The sequence below is a fragment of the Macaca fascicularis genome, chromosome 4 (genome assembly GCF_037993035.2).
Source record: "Macaca fascicularis isolate 582-1 chromosome 4, T2T-MFA8v1.1".
Classification (NCBI taxonomy): domain Eukaryota; kingdom Metazoa; phylum Chordata; class Mammalia; order Primates; family Cercopithecidae; genus Macaca; species Macaca fascicularis.
The window spans coordinates 22397522-22424117 of NC_088378.1; the positions used below are offsets into that span (position 1 = coordinate 22397522).

A 26596-nucleotide genomic window follows, 5' to 3' on the forward strand; every position below is an offset into this window, starting at 1 on the left:
GGGCAAGCTTACGCCTCCAGCACTGCCAATACTGCCTGAATCACTGGAATGACAAAGACAAGAGTTTTTTCCACATCCTGTCTCAGCATCCCCTAGGATGTCTAGTTTGTCATAGATGACAGGTGTCAAAGTAAGGGCTTCTTAGACGGGTGTAGATAGAGAGAAACCTAGAAAACCTACCACTCGGAGAATGGCTTGGGCACAAAAGGTCCTTCAAGCTGATACATTCACCTTCTAGCCAGGCATCAATGTCTTTGCTTTTGGGGGCACCTTTGGGACAGTGCCATGGGGAGGCTCAATTGTTTTCCCTTTTTCTTCTCTTTTAGAACAATCTGGGCAGAGCTTTCCGATGCCATCTCCTCTCTTCTGGGTCAGGACAAATCGTACCATCTCTGATTTGGCTCTGGTTCAGCATCTTTGACTTCAAACTCTTTCTGGACACTAATTCCTTCAGTTTCCACATCTTTACTTTTCTTCAACTTGATCATTTTCTTTGAGGAGCTACACTTTACTTCCTCCTTTTCTCAAATAGCTGGTGCCTTTTTCTTCTTGGATTCCTCCTTTGAGAAGAGACTGGAGGAATTCTTGGCAGAGGAGACCGACCAGTAATCTCAGTTCCTCAAAGCACACCACATCAGCCATCTGTCCACTTACAAACATATTTGGGTCTACCTTCACTTGCTTCCATTTCTCCACAACCTTGATTCCCTTCATCTGAAATTTCCAATAGTTCGATGGTTTTGACCTTGATTTTGTCTTCTTCAACTTCATGGATGCATTTGGAGATGGCGATCACAGCTCCTTCAGACGCTGGCTGCCTCCTCCACTGAGTTTTAATTATATTTTTCACTTCTAAAAATGGTGATTCCTTTTCAAATTTCTTTATTCTTAGTGATTTTTAGTGCAAACTTTTAATTAAATTATGATACATAGACAGGCCAGGTATGGTGGTTCATGCCTGTAATCCTAGCACTTTGGGAGGCTGAAATGGGTGGATTGTCTGAGTTCAGGAGTTTGAGACCAGTCTGGGCAACATGGCGAAACCCCATCTCTACCAAAAATACAAAAAATTAGCCAGTTGTGGTGGCACACACCTATAGTCTCAGCTATTCTGGAGGCTGAGGCATGAGAATCGCTTGAACCCCAGAGGCGGAGGTTGCAGTGAGCCAAGATCACATCACTGTACCCAGCCTGGGGAACAGAGCAAAACTCTGACTCAAAAAAAAAAAATTATGACATATAGAAAAGTGCACACATTATGAATACAGCTTGATGAATTTTCACAAAGTGAACACATCTATGTAAACATCACACAGATTAAGAAAGGGAACATTCCCAGAAATCCAGAAGTTACCTTGTGCTCTTTCTACTCTTCTATCTCATGGTAAGTTTTACATGGTTCAGAACTTTATATACATCTAATCATACAGTAATTCCTATTTTATAATCTACATCTGATAATTCCATTATTTGAAATAGGATCTAACTTAGGTCATTTGTTCATTCTATTGACTTTTTAAACATTTTTGGATATTGAGCTCATGTATAGAGGGAGTTCTGTGAGGAATCATTCCAGGGAAGAGCAGTCTTGTTTCATCCAAGATTCCCAGGAAGTTACCAACTCAGATTTCTTTAAGTCACCTTCTGGCCTCAGGATTTCTAGGGCCCGAAAACAAGTTCAAACTCCACTCTACATGAATGTAAGAATATGGTTGCAAATTCTCAAGGGGACATTTTTCATCTTGAGCTGAGTCCTTGAAAACCAAATAACCTTTTAATTTCCTTTGACTAAGGGGTAGATTTTCTATCTCTTCCTTTCATTGAAAATGTGATATTTTGAGAATCTTAGTTTTTTATGTAAATATCTTAGTTCCAACTCCCTACCTTGCATGGACCAAAGCCTTGTCACTTGTCCTTTGTTTAACTTAAAATTAAAGGTGTTTCTGCTTAACCACATGATATAATTTAGCAGCACCAATGATAATATAAACTGTTATCATGAGCTTCCTAATATGATGAATGAGAAATATACATTACCAATGTAGCATTTTTGCTACAAATGTTTAACCTGAATCTAATAATGAGAAAACAGACAAATCCAGATTATGGCACATCCTCTAAGACATTGACAAATGGCAATGTTAAAAAAAGTTCAGAAATTCTCTGCAAAGATTTAATGTTGTTTTTCTTCTTAAACTTCAGATTTGAGAAATAATTTGTTTAGGATGTGCTGTGGAAGGATAGAATAACGGCCCCCTCAAAGAGGTTCACATCCTAATCCCTGAAACCTGTGAGTACATTAAATTACATGACAAGGAGGCATTGAGATTGCAGATGGAATTAAAGTTATTAATTAGCTGACCTTGAAATATGCAGATTATCCTGGATTATCTGAGTGGGCCCAAGGTTATCACAAGGGTTCTTAAAAGGGAAAGAGAGAAGCAGAAGAGACCCAAAGAAATGATATTGTGAGAGGAACCCAGCCTGATATTGCTGGCTTAGAAGACCAAAGAATGGAGTCATGAACCAAGGAATGTGATCGCCTCAGAAGCTGGAAAAAAAATGAAAAACAGATTCTCTCCTAAAGACTCTCTGCCAACACCTTGATTTTAACCCAGTATGACTTGTTTTGGACTTCTGACCTCCAGAACTGTAAGATAACATATTGTTTTAAGTTAGTACATTTTTGGTAATTTGTTACAGAAGCAATAGGAAACTACTAAAAATTACACGTGATGGAGAGGAAATCACCAGAAGGATTCTTGGAATGGAGGTGCAACTCACAGAAATGGTGAAGCCCTGTGACGAAGCCTTCCCAATGAGGCTTGGGAAGGAGGAAATGAATTTAATTTTTGAGCACAAACATGGGACAAGAGGCAGTCTCATGAGGGGCACAAAGCAGACTCTTTCTTATTACAGCTCTGCCTCTTTCAAGCTGTTCCAACTTGGACAAGATACATAAACTCCCTGGGTCTCAATGTCTTTGCCCAAAGTGGGGATAATAATAGCACCCTGATAATAATAATGCCCTACTTCATAGGGTATTATATAGGGAATAAATGGGATAATTTATGCAAGGGCTTTCTACTTGGCCTGTGCTCAAATGTTGGTTAATAACGATGATGATATAGAAGACACACTTCCTGTGCAGTGTTTTAGTCACCACAGGCCACTAAACAATCATTTGTTTTATGACTGTATGGTCAGTGTAGGAATGAAGAATGTAAATTACCTTGATTCCCTGTTTATAAGCGTTGTCAACTGTACTATTTAAATTATTCTAGACTTGTGCAAATATATGCAGATGCAACTGCATTCATTTTGAAAAGTAATTCTGCCTTTATTTTGATTGGTTTCTTTGGCTGTAACTTGTTACTTGCTTTCTGTGCACCCCCGTCCCCCTTTTGTTTTTGTTTATTTGAGATGGGTTCTTGTGATGTTGCCCAAGTTAATCTTGAACTCCTTGGCCCAAGTGATCCTTCCACCTTCCACCTCGGCCTCCGAAGTAACTGAGATTACAGGTATGTGCCACCATGCCCAGCTGCATTCATCTTTAATTATTTAGAGATGGCATCTCACTCTGTCACCCAGGCTGGAGTGCGGTGGTGCAATCTCAGCTCATTACAACCTCCACCTCCTGGCTCAAGTGATTCTCCTGCCTCAGCCTCCCAAGTAGCTGAGATTACAGGCATGTGCCACCGTGTCCAGCTGTATTCATTTTAATTTTAATTTTATTTATTTATTTACTCTGTCACCCACCCAGGCTGGAGTAGAGTGGTGTGATCTTGGCTCACTGCAACCTCCACCTCCTGGCTCAAGAGATTCTCCTGCCTCAGCCTCCCAAGTAGCTGGGATTACAGGCACCAGCCCCCATGCCTGGCTAATTTTTTCTATTTTTAGTAGAGACAGGGTTTCACCATGTTGGCCAGGCTGGTCTCAAACTCCTGACCTCAGGTGATCCACCCGCCTTGGCCTCCCAAAGTGCTGGGATCACAGGTGTGAGCAACCATGCCCAGCCATGCATTCAGTTTTAGAATTGATATTTTGTCCTACTTTTAAGCCAGACCTTGGATTTGCTTTTACAAAATCTACGCAGCTGGCCTAAAGCCCAGTGAGAATGTTATCCTCTGGGAACACTGGAGCTGGGAAACAACTGTGTCCAATCCTGTGGCCTGGACCTACAGAAGGGTAGAAAGTGTACAGCTGCAGGAGATACTAACAAGGGTTCCAAGAAAAGGAGGATAATGCAACTTGCTTAAGTAGGACTTATCACTATACCCTCTTTCCGTTAAAAGCTCCATATCCTTCTAGGGCTGTGCTTAAAAGACTAAGTTTTCTCCTTGAAAATAGAGCTCCATCCTGGGGCAAAGGGCAGGTACTTACACTTTTCTGGAAGTGAGTTTATCCTAGTTGCTAATTAAACACAAAGTTTAATAAGACAAGGTGCTTGCCCTAAAAGAGCTCAAAGTCTGGTGGAAGACTGCATTCAAACACGATGATATAAAAAGTCTGTTTCAAGGGGAATGAGACCAAGTGCTTCACCTTAACTGGGGAGACCCATGGAACAAGGGTGGCAGCATGACAAAGGGCAGTCCTCCAGAGGGAAGTGTAAACCAAAGTCCTCTGGTAAATGGGAGGTCTGTTGTCCAGTTCCTATCCACTACCTTGTTATGTATTAAACTTACTCCATTTTCCAAAAAGTATAAAGAATAAAGTGACTCTCAACCAATTAGAACACAAGGTTGTAAAAGAATGCTATTTTTCAACTCTGGGTGGAAAGATCTTACTGACGAACCTCTGGGCTGTTTCCAGTTTGGGGTTATTTTGAAATAACCTGCCGCGAACATTCATCTACAAGTGCCTTTGTGGACATGTTTTTGTTCATCTCAAATAAACATCTAGAGTAGAATTTCCTGGTCAAGGGCATGTGTACATTTAGTTTAAAACTTTTATTAGAAGGGACTCAATAGAGATGAAGAGAGATTGTTTAAAAACATGTTGGCTAAAATGAAAAGATTTTTTCTCTTTGTGATCACCCCAGATATCTGCCAAGGACAGCAATTTTACTTAAATTTTTTTAAAAAAACATTTATCATAATTTCCAAAACTGGAATCTCCTCTAAATCAAGGAGAATGTCGTAATTGACATGTTAGAGATCTATCCATTTGTAAACTGTTGCTCTACTGGATCCACTCTGCCATTTTGTGCCATTACTAACATCCTATTTCATACCTCTTTTTAACTGAGTCCGCTGCTCTTCAAGATAGAATGATTCTGTTTGGTTGGGGAAACTTGTCATAAAAGAAGTGCACACTATTGGCAAACTCCTGGAACGTACATTATCAAAAACTTTTTGTTGACCACCTCCCTCCCCCATCAAATAACTTTTTATCCAGATCAAAAATAATCCTTTCATTCTGAAGGAGAAACTTCTTTACCAGGTCACCTTAGTAATATTCTAGGATTTTATCCGTCCTGCTCTTATTTCTAAGATATTTGCTTGCAACCTAAGTAACTTGTGATGCAGGATCTCCAAAGTGTTTCTTTCCTTATTAACTGAATTAGATGCCTCATTAAAGACTCTAACAGAGCAATGCCAAGTTATCTCAACTGGAAACAGATACTGCTAATCCAAACATTAATCAACTACCTGTAGAAATTGAGGCTATAGGCTGGGCGTGGTGGCTCGTGCCTATAATCCCAGCACTTTGGGAGGCTGAGGCAGGTGGATTACAAGGTCAGGAGTTTGAGACCAGCCTGGGTCAACATAGTGAAACCCCGTCTTTACTAAAAATACAAAAATTAGCCAGGCCTGGTGGTGCGCACCTGTAGTCCCAGCTACATGGGAGGCTGAGGCAGGAGAATCACCTGAACCTGGGAGGCAGAGGTTGGGGTGAGCCGAGATTGCACCACTGTACTCCAGCCTGGGCGACAGAGCGAGACTCTGTCTTATTTAAAAAAAAAAAAATTGAGGTTATAACCCATATATGTTAGAACAAGGACTTAGGATGCCATCCGCAGGGCACTTTTGAGACTAGACTGGCAAACCATCAAAGCTGAGATGTCAAGGCCCCTGTAGAGCAACCTTTTAACAAGGCTTTATTTGTGTATGTCTTAGTATGTTTTTAACCTTTGATTAGAGGGTGGAAAATAAAAGATTTGACTCACCAATCGAACTTTTCAGCAATGTAGAATACTGAAGTCAGATCCTGTCTGTTGGAAAACTAGAAAGAAGACTCCCGGTTTAAATAGGATTTTAGAAAGTCAGAAAGGAGACACAGTGCCATTAACTGGAATGGACACAGGCATGATTTCCTATGTTACAGTACCTGCCATCAGAAAATCTCAGCACCCTTTATGAGAAGGCCCTGAGAAAAAGCTTTTTTGTAATTGGAAAGAAATTATAAAATAGAAGGCAGAAGTCTCCATGTTTTAGTCAAAGATTCTCCTGTGCATTTACACAAGCTTTTACCTAAAAGTCAAGACAGCATATTCTTGTCATTGAGAATTCAGAATAGACAGCCTGAAAGCACAAATACATTCTTATATTAACATTAGGCTCTTGAAAGACACAAATCTTTTCATAAAAAATTTATTTCTCTGTAAATACAAATTCCAACATCAACAAACAATAGTCCAGTGGAAAAATACTAGCCATTAACATTGAAAACTTTTTTCTTAATTTAATAAATAGAACTTTGGCATTCAAAATTCTAGCTGTAAACCCTATTAAAAAACAAAACAACAACAAAAAACCCCTTTACAAAAAAGAGGCAAGAATGATAGATCAGAAGGCATAAGCCAACCAGTGGCTTCACTTTTTTTTTTTTTTTTACAATAACTGTATTTCAATTAAGTCATGAACACTGTATTTACACATGAGGTATTCTGGGTGGTTCAAAAACTGAACCTAGTTTACAAAACCACCAGTCATAGTGACTGATTATACACTGTGCTGTGCTTTTTATGTAACCACCTAGCACCTTACTACTTCTTGTCATCACAACAATGCGATGTTAAGTTTCATGTTTATGTATTTAACTATACATATATGTACATACACATACACACCAATGAATACATTCTAAAGGAGTTTCCAGCTCACTATACAGGGAAGGCTGGGCTCCAAAACCATATATCTGATAATTCCTCTCATGTTTACTAAGGTATCCACCTAGTAATAAAAAACAGCTCCTTGCTTAAAAAAAAAAAAATCCCTTAATCAAGTCTATTTACACAAGAACAAGGTGCAATAATCAACATTCTTAGAACTCATGTAAAATAGAAATAAACGCTTACTGCAGGCAAAAAGGCACAAAAGGTTCTCTCTGTGTACAGCTGCAATAGTGTTATTAGACTTGTTGATTTAAAACTATATTCTTACATTTAGCTTTTTTTTTTTTTTTTTGAGACGGAGTCTCGCTCTGCCGCCCAGGCTGGAGTGCAGTGGCCGGATCTCAGCTCACTGCAAGCTCCGCCTCCCGGGTTCACGCCATTCTCCTGCCTCAGCCTCCCCAGTAGCTGGGACTACAGGCGCCCGCCACCTCGCCCGGCTAGTTTTTTGTATTTTTTAGTAGAGACGGGGTTTCACCGTGTCAGCCAGGATGGTCTCGATCTCCTGACGTCGTGATCCGCCCGCCTCGGCCTCCCAAAGTGCTGGGATTACAGGCTTGAGCCACCGCGCCCGGCCAGCATTTTTTTAAATAAGAAAAAAAATCCAAAATCTTTCCCCTACATGATTAAATGTATGATATAATCATATGGCAATATGCTACCCACGGCATTTTAGGGCAAAGTTGGAAATTTTGCTGTTTATGCCAAATACGAAATCATTTTTGTTGTTTTGTGAACAGTGAATTGTCAAAAATGGAAACAAAATGAATTAACTTTGGCTTGGAGAGTTACAGCCACTGGCAGTTTCAAATGATATAGTCTGAGTGAGCACGGTTATGAAAACTGCTTATTACCATAATTACATATCTACAATGATGCAATTCCTATGTAAGAGAATGCCAATAATCCCAACTAAAGGTGTGCCTAAGCTGAACTATGCTATGTAAAAATACAGTCCATGTTCTCAGCTACTATGTTACTTAATGAACTATTACTGATATTTAAAGAACATTTTCCCAATTAAGTAGCTCCTTTAAAAATACCCTCTAAGAAATTAATAATTCTTGCACTATGACAGAATTACTTGATAAGCTCCTTAATATATCAGAAATGTATGACATTCATTTTAGCAACACTTTCCAGCCCTTGAGATTGTCTCTACAACAAGCTATTGAAAGAAGTCTAATTAGGTTTAATAAACTGTCACCACCAAAATAAATTTCGCTAAAATATAATACTGTTAGCATTAAATATTGAATTCTAGGTACCACACTTCTTTTAAAATAACCTCAGGAATATCTTACCTAGCCAGTATTTGTGGTTTTTTGTTTTCGTTTAATTAGAGGCCACTGAAAATTAATAGTTCAAATTAAGTCATCTTACTTTTCTGACCTCAAGTGAAAAGACAGCTATTGTGCCTTTGATTCAGTGAATTTTATCTGTACAGGGAGTTTGGGTCTTTCATTGAGTCAACTGTTAGTTTATCCTTGCTGTAATGTGACTGAGGCCGAATAAGCTCAATTTTAAAACCCAAAAGAACAAAATATGAATACTAGAGAAGATACTTTGTAAGAAAACAAGTGTTGGATTCACAAAAAGCACAAATAAAACGAGGTTTCATTATCTAAGGAAATTTTCAAATAGATTCACCTTAAAATTTAGGTTAATTTTCATTTCAGGAATATACTGCTGTCATAACTTCCATGAACATCCTAGTTCAAACTGGGTGAGATGCTCTAGTGTTGCTATTTGCCCAGTTTATTTGGTCTAACAGTAAAATCTGTTTTTAATGTGATACAGAAGAGGACGTTCTAATACAAGAAGGTGTCCTGGGAAAGCAAAATTTTCTGAAAAATAAAAATAAAAAAGTAAATACTGACAAACCAGAATACTGTTAGTTTCAATTCCCCTACAAAATCCCCCCAAGTCTATCTACTGTTTATTTAGGCCCCTTTACAAACTCCAGATTTTAAGAGGATCAATCTATAATTCAACTAACTAAACTAGCACATCTTAACTCCCTTTTTTATGGGGCGGGGGGTACAGATTTTGGAAACTGAAATGCATCAGCAGTAGTTTGTTAACTTCCTACTAAGTCAGAAATTTTTTAACTTTAGAATTTTATTTTTAAGATATGTGAATTAAATTAATTTCTATAAGTTTTAGAAAGTTTACAAAAACAAATAAATTATTTTATCCCCAACTAAGCCAAAAAACAAAAATGTATCTATAGCAGATTAAAAAAAAAACTGTAACGCTTGCTTAAAAACAAAAAACAAACATAAAATCCCAAAACATACACTAAAAATCTAGGAGAGATATTTAAGTAAGAACCTACTGATCCAATTAGTGATTGTTTGCCAATTTGTTCTATTATTTTAGGAAGCCTTTATTTCCAAACTCGTGGGGGAGGGGGTTGGGATTCTATTCAAAGAGAATGTAAAAATGTTTGCTGCACTTGTGGATGATCTATTTTAGATGTTATTATCTACTTTACCATAAAGGACCAAGGCAGAATTCTTTGCATCATATTTTTGGTAGAAATTTACTATACCCTGAATATCTTCAAGCTACTAATGTTAAAAAACCAAGTGAATATAATTAGAAAGTCCAATTCTTACTAGTGACTAAGACCCTCAAGGACTCTGGGATGCAGAAGCACTACAATGTACTGATTTCTTAGCGCCCAGATCCTCAGAATTAAGAAAAGCAGGAAGGACTCAGGCACTGAACAGAATGAAAATCTGATGTCTTTACAGTGTATTATAACTGATTATTCAACTATAACTGTAAAATAATCTATTGAAAGCTGTATAAGCCAAAATTTCAAACTGAGTATCTTCCTGGGTAGTCTCCTTGAAGGCCTTGTCTCACATTTTCACTGTTACATACTTAAGAAAAATCTTTCCTAGATTTCCTAGCCTTTATTCTAGAATATAAGAAAACAGGCATGTGCTATGCCCTTTATCTGGCAAGAAAACAGGTATGTGATATGCTCTTTATCAAATCAATATTATCCTGCTTGAGTCACACCCTCTACCCCTCCATCTCTTATTTAGTCTTGACCTAAATGAGACTTGGTTGCATCACAAGATCAAATCAACTTACAAAGGACAAGCAAGGCTTTGGCCATAACTAAGTATATTCAAAAGAACATAATCAATGCTGATGGCAATAAAATGTATAATCATTCCAAAATACCAACAGCAACATGGACAAAACTCATTTGGAAGTTTAAATGACTGTATGTCTACTGGAAAATCAATTGCATTTCATAGTAATACCCTATAATTCAGATGAAGAACTAACCTCGTCAAGTTCATATCCTATGAAAAACTTTGTTGTTAATGTACTTTATCTAATAAAAGGAATTAAAATGCCATTTCAATTTAAAAATTTTTATGCTACTGTTGATTCAGATATAAACAGTATTGGCTTTCTCTTACAGTAGTTTCAACTTTGAAACAGATACAAAACTGTTAAAATGTAAATGTTGAGATTTGGGTAAGTAAGCTATCGTTCCAGGGTAACTTTGTTAATCTTTCTTTTATAATAATGATCCAATGCCTTTATTAATTATATATGGCTTTGTTTACATTGATATATATATGTGTATATATATAAAACATATAAATAAAAAATTGTAAATAGTAAGGAACATGTTAAAATTAGTTCAAGTTATGTTAACCTTTCTTGTAACACATACATTACAACGCTAAGGAAAAAGAGCATCACAAAATTTCACACCTCTTGGGAAATCCACAATCACTCTGGAAAAACAGCTGACATATCTACAGTACTAAAATCAGCTCAACCACAAAACATCCTATCAGTGCAGTAAGTGTTCAAAATACAAATGGTTTTCCCGCTGTACTATCATTACAACACTTGCCTGCTGTTGGAACTCTTGTTCACCCAGGCACTGAAAATCCCGAAGTACAACACAAGCTTCTATATGAAAGAAATATAAGAATAAACAGCGGGTGCCTTTCTCAGAAGCTCTGCTCTGACCCTAGAAACCCTTATAAATTTGTGAATAAAGCACGTGCACACACACAACACACACACATGCACACACAAATACACGAAGCTATAGGATTAAAGGGAAGCCTACTCCTTCATGTGAAGGGTACTCTTCACAGCTTGGTCCTACAATCAGTAGTTTGAGAATACAGACATTTTTTTCTTGTAGATTTTATCATATTTTCCAAAGGTAATTTGATTTTTTTTTTGCCTGATTAGATAAGCCCCTTCAAAATCTCTTCACTTCCCTTCTCCCCTTCAATAAAACAAATCCACAGAAAAAAATCCCTATGTGCAAGTCATGTCACTTGCAACCTTCCATTATGAGTCTGTAACACAGCAGCATTTAAACAACAGGTCATTATTGCTGTGGGACTAACACTTGATCACTGAGTAATGCAGTTGTCTCCCATGTCCTGAGCATAGCGGTCTGATATTGTAGTCCTTAATTCATCAATGTCTCTTCGTAACTGGCACACATCTGACAGCTTTTTAGTGAGTGTTTCTGTGCTGTGGTCATTCTCAGTCTCTTCAGCTGAACAGTTCATTGCTGTGTAAACAAAATATGGAGAGAATATCTCATATTTTTTTGAACAAAGACATTTTAGAATTTTTCACCTTAATCATCATGGAAATATAAATACTACACACTGAATACCAGTGAGGCCCAGGTTCAAGTTATGTTTAAATCATACATCATTCAATATTAAACAGATCTTATCCACTTGGTCCTTTATAAATTTCACAAATTAAAATTAATTAAAATTCACACAAATTAAAATTCACACAGTGAGACACACAAATTCAGCAAGTTTAATGGGTAACAATATTCCAAAAGTGAAAAAGAGCACACTCGAATGTCTCTCTTCCAGCTCAACTAGAGCACTCAGTTTTCCCATTTGGCAAAATCTGAAGACCATTTGTGTAGTGAGAAGTGGCATCTTAAATATTTACGAATGCAAAGTAGGTTTATTGCCATGAAAATATTAATTTTCAAATACATAGTGTCACACACATACATACACACGCACACACACAGAGTGGAGAGTGGGGAGGGAAAATGAGAGAGACAGACAGGGAGAGGGGGAGGAAGAGTGAAAGCTAGGATCCTACAATCCCAAACAACTGAATCAGGCTGATAGCTGGTTGCCTTATGGCTAAATAACTGAGGGCCTTGAGTCAGCCAGCTTTTAATTATTTACTTCAGTTCTTCCCTTTGTAAGCATATCTCAACATAAAATCAGGCAGAGCTAGTGATTACAAAAGAAACCTCTCCTTATACCTTCATAGTAGTTTATTGTAGCATAAGAGTCAGTGAGTGACTGTTATTTTAGCAAATGTTAACTGAACATCTGCCATGATATAGGAACTGTTAGATGTTGAAATCAGAAAAGGAACAGACACAGTGGCTTATTCTCGATGCTTTACATACAATTCCATAAACAAATGAGCACAGTGAGGTACCGTAGGTAACCTACCACTATATACAAGTTGCAGTGGCATAAAAGGAAGAAAACAAAACTAGTCCTAACTGGAGAGGCAACAGTTGCTTGTTCACTGGGTGGGCCAAACTGCAAAATGAACAAAAGTGGAGTCAGAAAGCAAAACAATCTGATAGAATTTGAGAAACCTCAAGAAAATCAGTATCTAGGCTCTAAAATGGTAGAGTACAAATTGTGACAAAGGAGAGTACCAAGAAATAAAGACTATAGACGTAGGTAGGAGGTAGGAGCTACCTATCTCGACCACAGAGCAGTGTAAGCATTAGGAAGCCAGGTTTATAGTTGAGACAGATCTGTCTGGCAACAATGTAAAATGGATTAGGGGAAGGGGGTGAGAAAGATGGTTGTCAGAGAGACCAGTATAGGTGACCGGTTATGAAAACTTAAATTAAGGCAACAGTGCAATGGAGATAGAAAGGCAGGAATGTTAGATGTAGTAAGCAGATGACAGAACTGGTAACACTCAATCATCATCAACTGGAGTGAGGGGCAGGGATTGGGCACAGGTGCCAGATGAAGGAAAAAGCAGAGTGGAGAATAAAATCTGGGTTCAAGTGACAGGTGAATGGTGGTGTTACTCATTGAGAAGAGGAACAATTCAGGGAGGGAAGGAAAGTGTGTTCTGGTTTTGAATGTGTAGAGTCTGTGATGCATTCGAAACAGCCAATTCTAATATACATGGGAATATAATCTGCAACCCTGAGGAGATAAACGCCTGGGTAAAGGAGATAAATGTCTAGGTGAAAGGTATGGCAGTAACAGAAACAATAGGAGTGGATAAGATCACTCAGATAAAGTACTGAATAAAAAGAAACAGACTAAAAACCAGTAACAAAAGGCTTCTGGGGATACCAATAATTAAGTGACAGAGAAGTCCACAGAAGACAGAGGCTGAGCAGTCATAAAGGCAGAAGCAGAACCTAGAGAATGATGTCATGGAAACCAAGGTAACACAGTTTTCAGAAGGACAGAGTGAGCAAATGGAGTCATTAATAGACCGGTTTTTCACAAATCAACTGGCTGGTAAAATTTTCACAATGCCAAATGTAAGGTAAGGATTCTGGGGTCAAACTTTAAAGACTAGAAGGAGCATTGGGAGGTGGGGGTGGTAAGATTCATATTAGGATAGCTCTACTACTTTATTACTGAAAAACTTAACAAACGCTACCTTATGATAGTGAAAATATAGGAGACTCGAAAGTAATTAAAAGGGTGACCAACTCTAAAATCGTGGAGAAAATGAGTTCCCTTTGTGTGTGAGCTTTGCTTCTTGCTCCCAAAAGATATTAAAGCACTCCATGTTCACCTGGCAAACTTCTCCACTTCCTCCTCTAAGAGCGACACTGAACACCAGCTACTCTGTGGAGTCTCCACAGCCCTTCCCATGTAGATTTAGTTGTTTTTTTCCTCTTGTGCTCCCACTGTCCTTTGTCCACATCTCAACTATAGCACCTATCACAATGCTCTAATAATTTGGTTAATGTGTGGACAAGGACTGTGTTCGGGTTATCTGCATTACTAGCATCTACTAGTGTCTGGATCATAGAAGGCATTTGATAAATGTTTACTCCGCGAGTGAATATACTTAAACATTATGTTTTTTTTCCCATATCCACACTTGTGTATGTGTACAGATGTCTATGAAATGAAAGGGACATAATTGAGCACAGATAATGCTTTATTTAACTAGTGATATACTTTGGTCAAGAGCATTGATTTGCCAATAACTATCATGATGCAAAATGGTGGAATCTTTTTGATGAAACTAGGAACAAAACCAGTCACCCCTCTAGTCATATATTACCATTATATTAGGCAGCTACTAAATATACATGTTGGCTCATAAACCTTATTATGTGGTCTTACTCCATTCCTATTTCCTTCCAAGTTCATTTATTCTCTATTAAAAAGAGACTAACATCCTGATTTGGAACCACATGCAGAGATGGGCGTTTCTGCAAAAGTAGCACAGAAAGGAAGGGACACTGGGATTATCACTGTGGCAGCTCTCACAATTATGTGTGGAGGAAGATAGAATTGAGGCCAAGAGTGAATGGGTGTCACATTAAGCCAGTAGGTATGCCTGACAAAGGCAACAGATCTGTAGGCTGTGAAAACTGGCTCATGTGAAATCACTGGCACTCATGTGAAGCAGCTGCCATAGAACATACACTGCACTGGAAAGCAAAATATTTCTCAAACATTTTACCAGTGGACAATATGGCCGGGTCACTTAATCTATGCAACTAACACATAAAAGCAAATAGAAGGTATCATTATTTTTGGGAGAGTAAATGGGAAGTCACACCTAACTATCACTCTACTCATTTATTTACAGATTCAACATAGGAAACATCACCAGGCATTCTGCCAAGCGGCAGTTAATATCAGCTATAACCCCACTCACTTCTAGCAATGAAGTAATAACAGGTATATATAAACCCACAGACTGATTCTAAGTAGGAAAGGAGATTACAAAAATAAACAGAGTCAGAAGTTCCTGACTCATGAAGACAGGTTTCTAATTGCCACAAAATAAGGACAAGTCATCAGACACTTACATCTTATTCCCAGTAATAATGAAAGATTAGGCTCCTTGCCCTGAGCACGCTGATTAAGAATACTGCATAATGCTTTCAAGTCAAACAAACAACAGGACATTTCCTTGAACAGCTGATCAATCACAGTCAAATCAAATAGTGGCCGTTTGGAAAGAACTGTCTGCTGCCTAGATTGGTCAGCTTCCTGGCCCTGATCCAATAAAGAGCATGTCTCATCTGTTTGTCTTTGGTTCTGCAAGGATAAAGAAAACAAACATCAGATTGTTACAAGAGAGGAAAGGTACTCAAAGCCATACAGGTTAACATTTTCCCCCAAGTCTATAAACGAAACAGTGGAGTCATATTATATGCCCATTAACCAAATTCAACTACATATATGCAGTGGGAAAAAAAACCACATAGAAAAATAATTTAAATAGTGAAAACTGTTTCTCTGTGCCATCTGATACTTTAGTGTATATCCAAAGGAGGAAACAAATCCAGTCTCTGTTTCTAGGAGTCTCTCACCTAATAAGCATGTTGGTTGTGTATGTATTTTTCTTTTTTGGGCCTCACTCTGTCACCCAGGCTGGAGTACAGTGTCACAGTCATGACTCACTACTGCAGCCTTGACCTCCTTAGGCTCTGGTCATCCTCCCACCTCAGCCTCCTGAATATCTGGGACCACAGGTAAACACCATCACGCCTGGCTAATTTTTGTATTTTTTGTAGAGAGAGGGTTTTGTCACATTGCGTAAACTGGTCTCAAACTCCTGGGGTGAAGTGATCTGCCCACCTCAGGTTCCCAAAACAAAGTATTAGGATTACAGGTGTGAGCCACCACACCCAGCCTGTATTTTTCTATAATGAGATTTATTCCAAGAATAAAAAGAACTACAAAGTAACTCTGAACCTCACACTCTGTGGTTTTTATTGTTAGTAGCAATAGTGATTTAATTACTTTGAAACTACTTTTTGCACCTTGGTGGGGGGAAAGCATCTATGTTAATGTTGATAGGAACCAAAAACTTCAATGTAAGAGACAAAGAAATACAAAAGAAAAACTCAACAACTCTGAACTGCTGACCCCCAAAATTGCTACCTTCTTATCCTGAAAACTGCTAATTAAAGGTAACTTTAATTAGCTTTCCAATTGGAACTGTACTTCAGAGTAACTCAACAGTCTGGGGTGATGGGGAAAAAACTTTTTTATAGATGAATGCCAGCTAATAAATATATACTGTACTGTAATTATGTGAAACTGTATTCTAAAACACAAGAGAAGTAAAGGCTTGTCTTTTTATAATAATTTTGGTAAGAAACAATGGAATTAACAGGCATATCAAAATCATGTCTTTAATCTGAAAATGCTCTATTAATATCTATAAAAATAAGCATCTGCTTAAATAGGTAGTGAATCATTCTTTCAAAGCAAATTGAATTTCTTCTACTCACTTCAAGCAATGCTTTTGTTAATCTCTGTAGATTTCTTTCTTTCTTTTCCAGCTCTTCCATCATCTTTTGAGTGGTCAGTTTCTCTTTCGAAAGCTTTCCTTGCATAGACTAGAATTTTTAAAAAATTGGAAAGCAAAACAGGTTAACATGTAAAGAAAAATCTCAAACAGAAATAAGTAGGAATGTTGACTCTGAATACTTTAGATCTTCTTTCCTCCCTATCCCCTTGGAAAATGAAGCCTTCACTTTTAAATTAATCCTTATCAGTTAGAGAGTAGCTGAATCCAAATAAAAAAGAAAAAGAAATGCCAGTTTCCCAGAATACATTTGGATTTTTAAAAATTACAGTTTTTACCAAGGAAGTTTTTAATTTGTATAAAACATGTCAAATCTGAAGTTCCTACTTAATGTGGTATTACAAAGTTATTTCATTAACTTTTTATATGTTGAGAGTGTATTAGCAACAAATCTATACTTTTGTTTTACATTTTGCTTACAGTTAATGAGATGTAAGATAATAAGATCATGATATCATCCCTATTTTCTATCATTTGAAACATAGTTCCCATCTTTCAGTGTTTCAAGCGGTAAATACACTGTGAACTCTGGTCAAAGGTCTATTATGGGAATTTGATAAGCTAATTTCCTTCTTACTCCTTATAAAATTGCAAATTATCTAGACATGACACCATTGTGAGTACGCCAAAGCAGCATAAAGCACATTTTGAGTCTTTGGTTAGTGTCTTATTTTTCACCTATATATTAAAAGAAAAAAATTCCATACACCCTGCAGTTATTAGTGAATTCTAAGTGTTTCTATCAACTATTTTCCTTTTATTAGAAGACAAAATCAATAAACATATGACCAGAAGAGAGGTATCATTTTATTTCAGGTCTGTATTTAGTCTCAATTCTGACAATATTTCAGGTTGCTGACCACCTAAATAGCACACAATCTACTACAAAGGTATTTTCTTCACATTATCTTTGGATGGGATAAGAAAAGATAGCGATCACCATGGGTTGAAATAAGACTCCATAAATATAAAGCAGTTTTATCGGTAACAGATATTCAAACTTGTTGCTTTTAAATTTCATTTGTCTGCTAAACTCTGAAAAAAAATATTACATTTAGTAACTCAGAAGTTGGATAGAAATGAATCAAACTCTGTAACAAGTGTTTCTCCTTCCAGGGAAAAGTTGTTTTATATTCCACAAAGATGAGTCTCACAGCACAGTCAATATGGGGCTCTCTGAATATGTGTATTATTGAAAACTGAAATTTCCTTTGTAACTTCATTAGATTGAATCAATCCTTATCTGATTAAATGAACATGGAGATTTATTCACCTAGCTGAAGATCTATGCTTTCTGGCTTAACAAGATTATTTGGCTGGAATCCAGAATTCAACCTAAATTTTCTCAAGATTTGTGATTGTTTATTAGAATTACAGAAGAAAGGCATCATAGACACACTACTCAAACTCACATTCTAACAACAACAACAACAAAAAACTAAACCCAAGAGGGGTGTTTTATATTTTTATCAATTCAGAGTCATGTTGAATGTGACTAATAATTAGCTAATAAATCCAACTAATATGTCCCTATGTAAGACTGATTTTAATCAATGCAGAAACAGGCAATCTTCTCCATCAGAAAAACTGAAACTGTCTGGCAGTAGTGTCATTTATCACAAAAAGGAAAATCAGATTTCTCTTATGTTGCCTGAATTCAAGGGAAGTTACCAAGAAGCACTTTAATAGGTAAAAGACATTGCAGATAGGCTTATCCTGAAAGGACCAAGTGCTGTACAATCTCTAGGATAATACTAGGTATGAGTGCTATAGTTGTCTGACAATAACATTTCGTCTGAAACATTAATTACTTCTCTATCCTAAATTGCATTAAGATATGTTTAAAAGATAAGAAAACAAGAAAAATTCTATCAAGAATAGTGTGTGTTATTTTACAAATACCTTTTGCAGAGCATTTTTTTGAAATCTCTTAAGCTCTTAAAATATACTTGCTCAAACTGGTAGTACTTTACAATGCATAAATGAAATAATCTCATGTTTTCTGAAATGAGTGTTTAGCTTTGTGAATTTCACGATAACTGTTTATCATTCACTAGACATGTAGTGGATTAATAAAATTAAAAATTAATTTGCAAAAACCTACAACAGCTCTCAAATTCTCAGTTTAATCATGACATTTAAAAATTCTGCTAAGGTACTAACCTACAAGGTCTTTATAATGATCATCTTTGAAGTTGAAAAGTGGTATTAAGCAAATTTATTGTTTTGATGTAAGTATCGAGAAATGTCCCATTTACAAATAGCTGAAATGAGGGAGAACCAGGTGTGCCTTAGTTAACAGATTCTATATAATCCACAAACCTAATTTAAAAGGAATTATTTTGAAAGTAAATTTATGTTAACATTTTTACTGCACATATATACACATAAACATGCTTAGCCACATAAGAAATTCACAAGGAACTTTCCTTCATGCAATCATTCATTCAGCAAAAACCATTGCCAAACATTGCTCTGTTCATTGAGTGATACATCAGTGAACAAAACAGTCAAAACTCTTGGCCCTTGTGGAACTTTATACTAGGAGAAAAAAGACCAAAAGAAATAAAATAAATATTCAAGTTACACAGTATCATATATTAGAATTTGACTAGTGCTGTGGAGAACAAACAGAGCACAGTAAGGGTCAGGAGGCTGAAATCTCAGGTAAGCAAGGGTTTGAAGGATGACAGACTGTGTCCCAGAGATACCCAGAGAGTTTCTGTCGGTACAAAGGTTCTGGGACAGATGGTGTCTTCTGTGTTTGAGAACAAGTAAGAGAGCCAGGATGGCTGAGAATAGTAGGAGAAAGAGTCAGAGAAGGAAGACAGCATGCAGAACAGATTGTATAGGGCCTCAGAAATCAGTATAAGAACTTCGATTTTTATTCTGGAAAAAAATGAGGATCCACTGAAGAGTTCTGAAGCAGAGACATGATGTAATCTGATTTTTGTTCAAAAGGATCACTTAACCTAATGACAGTATACTGTACACAGGAAAGGGTAGAAGCATAAAGAAATAACCCAGATGAGAAAGGAAGACGGCTTGGAACAGGGTGGCAATGGAGGAGGCAAGGAAAAGAGGTCAGATTCTAGACATACATTCAAGGCAGTAGACTTTGCTGACAAATGTGAGGTAAGTGAGGAGTCAAGGATAAGTCCAGGATACCTGGACTGAACAAATGGAAGGGCAGAGATGCCATTAATAGGAAGTCTGAAATGTATAGCAGGGTGTTTTTTTTGGTGATGGGGAGATAAGAAATAGAAAAAAGAGGCTTTTTTATGTTTCTAAGAATCTAAGACAATGTACAGCTCAAATTCCTTTCTTAAGTTAGTTATCATCTTGTAATTTGATAAAACTTTGAAAACAATCTGCCTGGAGTTCTGCTTCTAGCATGAACTAGAAGCAGAGTTGAGGAGCTCCACAGACCCACCCCTCAATGAAATTGGTGAATATTATCATTTAAAATTTCTGGAAATGGTCCTAAAAGCATACAGCAAATGAAGAAACATTTACTCAAGAATATCTCTGCTTCACAAAAGGATTCTAGGAGGAAAAAAATGAAACAAAACTCAACTCCATTTCTGCCTTCTCACATTTCATTGAGATGGAAATTCTACTTCAGACTGACAGAGCCAGTAACACAGGGTTCCCTCTCCTCCCAAATCCTAGTTAGAGAGTTCTCTTCTCAGAAAAGATAGGGCATCAACATTTATCATCCTAGCAAAGGCTGTTTTAGGCAACGACATACAACCAAGAGGTGGGGGGCTCCCTTCTTCTACCCAGATCCCCTTACGGGATGGAAGCTTATGTGAGTGCAGAACCCTTGACCCTTGGCCCAGCTTGTGGGGCACTGGTTCTATGCTAGGAGAGGCAAGTCAAAAAGACGTAGAGCTGCTGCCCCAACTCACTCCAGTGAGTGTTCAGCTACTAGAGTGGGGATACCATTCGGAAGTTTGCCATTGTCCCCACACCAATTAACTTGGCTTAAGAGACTTTCCTGAGGAAAAGTAGACCATAGAACTAGGAGTTCCAAATGTCTCTCTATAGGAATTCACTTCATTTGCAACAGTGTGACGTTCAAGCCTTAGAGCACTCAAAAACATTGGAGGTTGTGGTGAAAGGCAGTTGGCAGGATACTATTAGACCCATTAGCCCTATAAGCTAAATCCATAGACTAACTACTTTCCCAGGGAGAAACAGAGAGATAGCTGTGAAGAATACTCCTGAGGTCAGAACAAATCTCAAACACTAACCTAATGAACTATCCCTTCAAAAGAGCTAGAATGGATCAGTTTGCGAAGCAATTTATGCCACAGGGTATTGTTGAAAACAACAGACTGATTGGCTGACAATTAGTGGAGCCTAACAGCTGGTTATGGTCAAGAGTCACAAAAGACCATATATACATTTGTATGAAATGTTTAAAATAGGTATATTTATAGAGACAGAAAGTGGATCAGAGGTGAGATGGCTGGAGAAGTGGATGGGGGCTTAGGCAAGTGACAAAAATGAGGCTTCCATTTGAGATGATAAAAATGTTCTAAAATTGACTGTGGTCTTGGTTCCACTTATCTGTGAATATACTAAAAAGTATTGAATTGCACACAAATTGAAGGTGACTTGTATCTTAAAACTGTTACTGCTTGAGTTCCTTGTCTTCTAACTTCTGGAAAAAATGTATTTTCTGGTTTATAAGTGAGATCTACCAAAATACGTTAAATGTGTTTGATGACACCTAAGTATCTTAGAAACTAAACTTGTTTTTTAAATTTAAACCTCAGTCTTTCTCTCCAGTTCCCACTCTTTGGTCCACTGAGCATGCTGAGGATTGTAATACTTCCTAAATGCTCTAGTTCTACTGCCAGACCATATGGCAAAGTTAGGGACTGCCTGAGGAACTTAATAATACATAATTCAACTTCATCCCAGAGACACTGATTCATTAGGTTCACAATAGGGTCCAGAAATACATATCTTAAAAAGTATTACAAATAATGTGAATATCCATATAGATTTGGTGACTACTCATAGCACAAATAGGCCCAAGAACATTCTTCCATGATTCAAGTGAGCTGTCTTCCCTCGTACAACTCCCCACTCTGACATAACTGATTTTTCAAAAGTTAAATCCACCTTTTACACATTTTTTCTGACATATCTTAATTATGCAACTATAACATGCATACAACAGATCTACATGAACAGTAAAGACTGTTCTCTTTACCAGCACAGAGACTACAGTGAGTGTTTTTTTTTTTAAGCTACTTTTCATAGAAGGCATTATTTGGCTGGTAGGTTTTTCAAAATTTAGTATTAACTTCTGATAAGAATACTTTTAGTTTTTCACTCATCATAAGCAATTTTACAGAAGTAAATGCTTCCAAAATTAAACTTTAGAAAAAGTACTTTATTTCAAGACATAACACAATTCGGATAACAAAAAAATAGGAGATAAACATCACACAATGTTAATGGGAAAACATTAAAGCAATCGATATTTAAAAGAGTTATGTTCTACCTATAAGACACTCTATTGACTTATGATCCATTTTCCCACTATTTCTACTGAGAAAAACTGCTAGATGAAGGATTTAAGAGATTTGCTAAAAATTGGAATAGAATTCTCTTAGGCTGTGGGAACATCTCGATGTGTTATAAATAGAACAGACTGTCACAGTTTGGAGATTGGTGGTTCCAACCACGCCCGAGTAAACAGTCTTAAATGTCCTCTAACGTATTATTCTGTCTTCTGTCATAGTATAATTTTCTATTGATAGCTGTCAATTCAGATACGCCATTTAAATGCCTAAGTTCTTGCAATTAGTAAATATTTTAATGTCAGAGAAAACAAGCAAACATTACAAACCTCTACGTCCTCTGCCAAAAGATTACAATAACAGCTCACTGAAAAAGGCTTACGGATGTGAAATGTGCTTTTGAGAAATAAGTAAGAAGTAAGGTAATGCCCAATGAAGAACTCAATCATATTCTGACTGTAGCCATATGTTCATGGAACTGACACAGAACATTCTACCGCAAAATGTCTTTATATACTGTATACTGACAGAAGAAAAAACCTATAGGAGAAGCAGCCAGGCTAGCTCTACTAGTTTTATGGATATAACGAAGGGCAACACTTCTAAAAGGTCAATGAGTAAACAAGGTATTTATGCCAGTTAACAATATGACCTAGACAGCTGAACAAAACAGTAGATAAATCTGTATTTTTACAGCACTAAACTCAATTTCCAAATTAGCATATACTTTTATATGAAGTATTACTTTTTCTATATTCAACAACAAATATAGTATAACTAGTAGAGGAATGATTTCTCTCCAACTTTGAAAGCTGTGAATAAATAAACGTGCCAGTGACCTGTAACAGGTAAGTATTTATTTGACTTTTGTGGCAAAATAATAAACTATAGCTGTATTTTGAACACAGCATCTAAATATGAAACAATACCCTATTTTTATCTCCTATAAATTGGACATAAAATGTACATAGCCTGGGATTTTATTTTTCCCTTTTGGGAGTAAATTTAAACTATATGAATAACTTACTTATTACCAAGGAAATGCAGTGCACCAAATCAAGACAAATGAACTTCAAACAAATTTGGTGTTCTCTACAATTTGCAAAGACATAAAGAGGCAGTAACACATGAAATTCTAACAGTACCAAGTTATCTTTGCCTACTGAATACTCCAAAATGGAAAAACATCCAAGCACTGTGGAGGAAGAAAGAATATCCAAACTATAGCGACAATGAGCTTTTACATAAAATTAATACTATAGTGATAGTCAAAATGCATAATTAAAAATAATTGGGAGGCTCTCTGCTATCGTTAATTATATAGTATTTTGTGTTATTTTAGATAGGCGAAGGTATTTGAAGAAATTCAAAAACAGAGCTATAGCATATGGAAAGGACATCATAATCTACATAGGTACAAGCTGGCCATTCTTTATGTAAGCAGATAAGGAAAAATCACACAGCTTTAAAGAAGTAGGAAGTGAAGGGAGTTGCTCTATTAGGTATATCAGTTTGATAATACACCCATTAATTATGTCTATTAACCACAATAGAAAGCAACAGGAATATTTTTTCAACCCAAAGTGTTCTTTTCAGTGTTTCCAATGCTAGGGAAATAATTAGTGTTCCTCTTTCCAGAATAAGCAATATTTTCAGGTTTTTATAGAGCATATACCTTTTAGAGAAAGGTCATCAAAAACGACCAAATACAAACAAAATTTCTGTCTTTTTAAATGATAAGGGGCCAAAAAATAACATGAGTTTAAAACTAGTAAATAATTTTCTCATTATGTGAGTCATATTCATCTCCAGCTTTGCTATTCAAATACCACGTTCACAAATATAGCTACTTCGGCCAGCTATCAACATTTATTGTCTGTCTCTGTGACCTAAATCTATAGATCTCTGTCTCTAGATGTGCAGACCTTGATGGTCAGAATGGGCAAATGAGATGCTAAGAACAAAAAAGAAAAGAAATCCAAAAAAGTCATTGATTCAAAGGACAACAGAATTAATGATTATAGTGTCTAGGCCCCAATATTTGGAAATAAATGCATCTCATTAATTTTATTTCAATTCTCTACATAGTTTGAAGAAATAAAAGGTTTGTGTTTGCTGAAGCATTTTAATAACAAAGAACAGTAAGGCCTATAATTGCATATTCTTCTACGTATTCATTTATGTATGGTCATGACATATTTACATGTGACTACAGACTTGGTTAACATGTAAGAGTAAATTGCAGTAAGATGTCTCCACAAATGGGGAGAAAATGCACATTTCAATGAATGCAAATATATACTGAACACCTATAATGTGACAGTATATGATAAATGAAATCTTACAAATCATTAAAGTTTCAATGCCAAAGTTCACGTGTTGATTATTCTTAATTTAGATTGAGATAACTTGTATTAGATTTACTTCTCGGAAAATTTGCCCAAGTAAAATAGAAATTTCTTGAATTATGGTCCAGAATAAGTCACATAACAATGGCTGAGGAAATCTAACAATCTAGAGATTCTAATGGGTTATGGAACAACTGAAGTTATGTCTGTAGGAATACAAAATAAAGTTTATAACCTCTGTCAATCAATCCATCAGGCTCATACATTTATTGATAAATAATACAACCAAAAGACAAAGACTGTATATAATGGCAAATCATTTACTACTTTTACTTTGATTTTAAGAAGTAACAGTAAAATTAGGAGGTATAGAGCTAAACATTTTTCAGCAAAAGATGTCCAATGGCTTCCCATCACACTTAGAATAACGGCCTCACAATTCCTGAACTCCAGGCTAACAGACTGTGCTGTTCTTAGAGCATACCAGGTATATAAAGGGCATTTGTTGCTCCCTTTGCTTGAAATGCTCTTGCCCTGGATGTCTTCATTCAGATCCCTGCTCAAATATTGCCTCTTCAGGAAAAACATCATGACCACTCTATTAAATGTAGCACTCTCTAGCCTACTTTTTAAAATAACATTTTTAACAGCAATTTTTTTCATAGCACCTGGCATTCATTATATTGGTTTTGTATTCTCTCCAACTCACCCCACTAGAATGGTCAGGCATGTGACTTGTTCACTGATGAATCTTTATAATTTTTGAAGGATTAATTTACCAAACAGCAAAAACTGGAAGATTAATATTAAAGAATTTGCAACTCTACCTCAGTGCTATACATATTATCTTTCCATACAATATATGCATGCTTTAATATCTGCAGGTTAAATAAGCATTAAGAGTATATCAGAATATAGCTAAATTAAAATAAGCACAAAATATTCCTTACCTGAATTTCTAAAATCATTCTGTCAATCTCATCTTGTTGGCTGTCTATTATCTAAAACAAAAAAATAAATACATCTGATTCAAATAATTTTTACATTGCTTCTTAAAAGTACCAACATTTCAAGAAAACACAGCACAGAAATTTATAAATTTATTTTTAAGAAGGGTCTTTTTAAAAAACTGAAAGTATTCTTATGATTTGGATCACACAAGTATAAAACTACAAAAGACTTCCTCTAGTTCTTGATAAAACTTTTCTCAAATTTATACAATTTTTAAGAATAACTTTGAGACAGACTGAATAATTAAGGAAGGAAAAAGATATCCTTTTGTTTTGACTTTTATTTCAATTATTTAATTTTGTTTGAATTGCTATGGTCCTTCAAACAAAGACATTCAAACTGCAAATTATATAAGCAATTAAATATTTACAAAATATAAATCACATAAAGTAGCTATAAATTATGTATCTATACACACATATCCACTTAGTATAGATTTCACGTTTATGATCAAAGGTATCTACTGACCTTACTAGCAGTCTCATTTTGTTGTCTGAGATTATCATTTTCATTCTGAAGCTGTTTTGCATCTAACATGGGAAGGCGGATTCCATCTTCAAGGCATCTTTCTACTTTTTGTTGCAAACTATTTCAAAAGACAATTATATGATGAAAATAAGCTCTATTTGCTGATACTGGTAATGATTTCAACATAAATGATGTCCTTTTTAGGTTCTGTATTTTTTAATCAACCAATAATCAAGACCCACAGACAGTATATGAAAAAGTGTTACTTATATTTCATACAAGTAAGAAGGGTCCATAGTTAGCTAGAGGCTGATCTTTTCAGAAATGGCAAATTTGAGACCAGAGTCCAGAGTTGCTCAGTATGTGACATCCTTAGGCCCAGATGAAGTTCTTCATTACCCAAATCTGAGCTCTGAAGTCTAACTTGTGTTCTTTACTTTTCCTCTAAAAGCAGAGTTCCTTGATTAAGATGACTGTTGCACAGAACCTAAGAATATGTGTATACATCTTTTGTCCTT

General features: G+C 36.3%; 1 protein-coding gene across 15 annotated transcripts in view; it reads right to left on the reverse strand.

Moving 5' to 3' along the window:
* Positions 1–10655: 10655 nt before the first annotated feature.
* The window catches only part of CEP85L (centrosomal protein 85L), a 234927-nt gene continuing 218986 nt past the window's right edge, over positions 10656–26596 (reverse strand). For all 15 annotated transcript variants that reach the window (XM_045391629.3, XM_065543254.2, XM_045391622.3 and 12 more), the window contains 5 exons: positions 26079–26196; positions 25550–25600; positions 16635–16742; positions 15201–15432; positions 10656–11687 (listed from right to left, as the gene is read on the reverse strand). In XM_045391629.3, the coding sequence (XP_045247564.2) occupies positions 11524–11687; positions 15201–15432; positions 16635–16742; positions 25550–25600; positions 26079–26196 (673 nt within the window). In that variant the 3' untranslated portion in view covers positions 10656–11523. The remainder of the gene's footprint in view (positions 11688–15200; positions 15433–16634; positions 16743–25549; positions 25601–26078; positions 26197–26596) is intronic.